The sequence below is a fragment of the Diadema antillarum genome, unplaced genomic scaffold (assembly GCF_040938485.1).
Source record: "Diadema antillarum isolate AM-2024a unplaced genomic scaffold, OU_Dant_1.0 seq00000451_RagTag, whole genome shotgun sequence".
In the NCBI taxonomy this organism is placed as follows: domain Eukaryota; kingdom Metazoa; phylum Echinodermata; class Echinoidea; order Diadematoida; family Diadematidae; genus Diadema; species Diadema antillarum.
The window spans coordinates 813,400-817,500 of NW_027271424.1; the positions used below are offsets into that span (position 1 = coordinate 813,400).

General features: G+C 41.8%; 1 protein-coding gene across 1 annotated transcript in view; it reads right to left on the minus strand.

The window, feature by feature from the left end:
* Positions 1 to 456: 456 nt before the first annotated feature.
* Positions 457 to 4,101, minus strand: part of LOC139732813 (uncharacterized) — a 35,953-nt gene continuing 32,308 nt past the window's right edge. The window contains exon 12 of the mRNA XM_071643654.1: positions 457 to 668. Coding sequence (XP_071499755.1) covers positions 477 to 668 — 192 coding nt within the window. The 3' untranslated portion in view covers positions 457 to 476. The remainder of the gene's footprint in view (positions 669 to 4,101) is intronic.

Genomic DNA, 4,101 nt, shown 5'->3' on the forward strand with positions numbered 1-4,101 from the left:
TGAGTCAAGGACATTAAACCATGTATTGCCTCTCAAAACTAGGACACTTGTACTTTCCCTATCTTGCCACTCCTTTCCGATGGCGCCAATTCAGAAACCTTTGTAGCTGAACAATGGTACTATCATGTCAAAGATAAGGAAGTCTTGCTCCACCATGATGCATTCATTGCAAAAAGAGCTGGCCAAGGCATGGTCCTGTTGGGGCGTTCCCATGGCGATCATCTACTGGGTCGAATGTGACCGGAGGAGAGTGTCTTGTCTGCCTCTGGACGATCAACACATTTGGCGGAGGAAGCATTGCCCATTCAATGCGCCACTGGGAGATTCTCCACAGCCAGGGAAGGAGGGACTCCAACCAAGGTCAACAAGCCGAAATCAGCTGTGTGACACATGTGTGAACTCCAACAGACGTGTGTGCTCTTGTGCATGTTGGAGACCCTGGGTCATCCCCTGAGATGAAAGAACGCCCTCCAGGGTTACGCCGACACTGGTAGTCCTTGAGCGGGCGGCAGTGGCTCCGCTTCCTCCTTGATGATGGGCATCCTGGGGAAAGACTGGGATCGTCTGGCAGGGCTCCGGCTGGCGTGCTGGATGGAGTTCTGTGGGTCTGGCCCAGAGGGGTAGAGCCTTCTGTAGGGGTGCGTGGGACTGAAGGTTGACGAGAACGACTGCAGGAGGTAACGAGAAACAAATACATAAATCATAATGTTCAATCTACAAATAAACATTTCGGAAAACAATTGGGGAAAATAATTGGGGGAAATTATGTAACTTGTCAAAAGGTATCATCACATGTCATACGGTGGAAGCTGTATAAACCCCAGCTTCACTGAAAGGTGGCTATATGCATTGTTTTGATGGTAAACGTCAGAAGGGGTTTAGTGGCAAAGGCTCAAAGGTTGGCTACGTCACTCGAAGATAGTTGTAGGAATTGGACACAAAGTTTACAGCCTTGTGGCTGCTGCTTTCGACATTTGCTCCACCTCAAAAGGATAATGTGCCAACGCGGAACTACTTTCCATCAAGTCAATCCCGTTTGTTATGTTTCCATGTACATAATAGCAGTTTCATGGCAACAAGAATTTTGGTGATTCACGTCGGCTGACTAAAAGCTGTTGCTGACACCACAGGAAGGAAGAGAAACATCATCACATAGTCATATCTGTCAAGATGTAGTCATAAATGTCTCCTTTTTCACCTTCTTCCTTCACATCCCCCTTATTCTCGCCTACCTCATCTGTCAGCATTCATTTTTCCCCAAAGCTTGCACCAGGAAGCCCTTTCAGACACTTCACCCGACCTTAAACTTTTTACCGTCTGAGATCGGCAGACTTAAAATCTGATTATGACATTTTCATTGTTTGTTTGTTTTCATTTTCCATCTGACGAGATGGCTGGATAGCCCATTTTCAACTGCATTAGCTGGTCTTCCATGGGGTCCAGTTGTGAGTACTTGGGATGGACCACTTCACCAGACTATGCACCCTACTCCATGTTATGCACCTTACTGTATTCAGCTTTATACTCGAAAGTTATCCAATATATGTAGTGATCTCAGACATCGACCTTACCCATTACCCCATAACTCCTCACTAATAAAGCACAAAAAACCACTGAATTTCTATGGTTGTATTCAATTCCATCCCATTCAATTCACTTCAATTCAATTTGTTTATTCATTTCAATTTGTGATAAAACAATACAACAGCACTAAATTTTACACTACAATACAATCATAATCAAATATTTACTTAATATAATTATGAAAATGAAAAAAAGAAAACTTGAATAAAGCCACAAAGGTCCTGTACAGTAAGTTCCCTTCAAAAAGGTGTGTATACAAAATAACTTGACACAATAAATACAAAATGTACTATCTCCTTACACAAATGTCACTGAATCTTGCCAATACGAGTAATCCCTAAAGTATTGTACATGTAACAAACGGTAGCATTTCACAATTCATAATGAGACATTGACATAAGGTCTTTAACCCTAATCAGGCCGGGCTTTTTTGGCTATGCTAAAAGCGGAGGGGGGCGGATTCTGTCCGTCCCCCCCCCCACCCCGAGATCTAGGCCATCAGTGGTGCACTTGCGACGAAATTTGGAATGCGTGACACCCACGTCGTAATCTACAAGATTGTGTCATAAGATTTTTTGAAACAATCAATTTCTAATTTTAATCAATTAATTATACAAATTAAGCTCAAGATCATATTTTAGCATAATTAAAAGCATTGAGAGTCTACTTTTTGGTTTGTATATCTGTTTTAGTATATTCATCAATTGTACACTATGAAAACTTCCAAAAGTCATTTCAATTCTTATGAACTTTATTGTTTTTGGAATTTCTTATGTATTTCTGTTTTTCAACTTTCGTTCTTTCTTTGTTTTTTATTGGAAATTGTCACCGACCACTTTTCTACCATAATTAGCATAAAACTAGAAATATCACTTAAGGTGATTAATACCCCCGCCCCGTGACGACAGTCTTACCCAAGGAATGATCTTTCCTTGATTCCACATTTCATAAGCTTTTGTCAAAAACTGAGGAAGTAGTTCAATCCACAAGATCTTTCCTTGATCTTCCGCCATTAATATGCCGTTACCATGGCAACGCAGCTTCCGACACGTCCAAAAAATATGTCTTGCACATCTTCCCACCAAGACCAATGTGTGTGCCACATTTCATGAGCTTCAGTCGAATACAGAGGAAGTAGTTAAATCCGCAAGATCTTTCCTTGATCTTCTGCCATTTATATGCCGTTGCCATGGCAACGCAGCTTCCGACACGTCCGAAAAATATGTCTTCCACATCTTCCCACCAAGATCAAGGTGTGTGCCACATTTCATAAACTTTGGTCAAAAAACTGAGGAAGTAGTTAAATCCGCAAGATCTTTCCTTGATCTTCTTCCATTAATATGCCGTTACCATGGCAACGTACTTTCGGGTACTGTCAAAAAATGTGTCTTGCACATTACAACCAAAGGCACACATCTGTACCAAGTTTCATGGAAATTGGGCAAAAACTGAGGAAGTAGTTTGCAACACAAAATTTTCCATCATTTTGGCTCATAATATGTGAGCTGTTACCATGGCAACATACTTTTTGTCACTGTCAAGAAATGTGTCATGCTGACCTATATCCTAAGACAAACATTCAATATGAATTCCATGAGAATTGGAAAAACACTGATGAAGCAGTTTTGCCATGAAGCATTTTGCCCTATATTTTACCAATAACATGCCGTTACCATGGCAACGCACTTTTTGCCACTGCGGAAATATGTGTCTTGCACATTAACATATTCAGATGAACATCTGTACCTAATTTCATAAAAATTGATCAAAAATTGTGGGAGGAGTTCGCGACGCAAGATTTGTACCCATTTTTGCCCATAATATGCCGTTACCATGGCAACGTACTTTTGGGTACTGTCAAAAAATACGTCTTGCACATCTACAACCCAAGGCACACATCTGTGCCAAGTTTTATGGGAATCGGTTGAAAACTGAGGAAGTAGTTCGCGACGCAAGATTTGCAACGGACCGACCGCCCGACCGCCCGACCGACCGCCCGACCGACCGCCCGACCGCCCGACCGTCCGCTGATTCCTATATACCCCTTTCAAACTTCGTTTGGCGGGGGTATAATTAATCAATGAAAGTGATTAATTGCAATAATAATCAGGTTCTCATGACTTTCATGACAGAGCACTGTTTTCCATAGGAAATGTACACAAAGTCACAAAATTGTGCCTGTTTTGGGGCGACATGCCACTACAAAAATGGGCGTGGCTTCGAAAAAGTATGCCCAGATGTTGCAAATTTGGTCTCAAAAGTTGCGCGAGACTTGAACAAAGAAAGTCAAGAAGCCTCGCAACGCGGCCCTCTCGCATTACAGAATTATAGCGCGAAACGTCGAGGGGGGGGGCAGATTCTGCCTCCCCCCAGCTATCTTAGAGTTAAAGAGTGAAAATGTCAACCTCTTTTGCATGTATGAATATAACATTCTCTATCATATCTATACTTTATATAAACATTGATTATTTCAAAACATTAGAACAGGGTAACATCAGCATTGGACTTGGACATTCT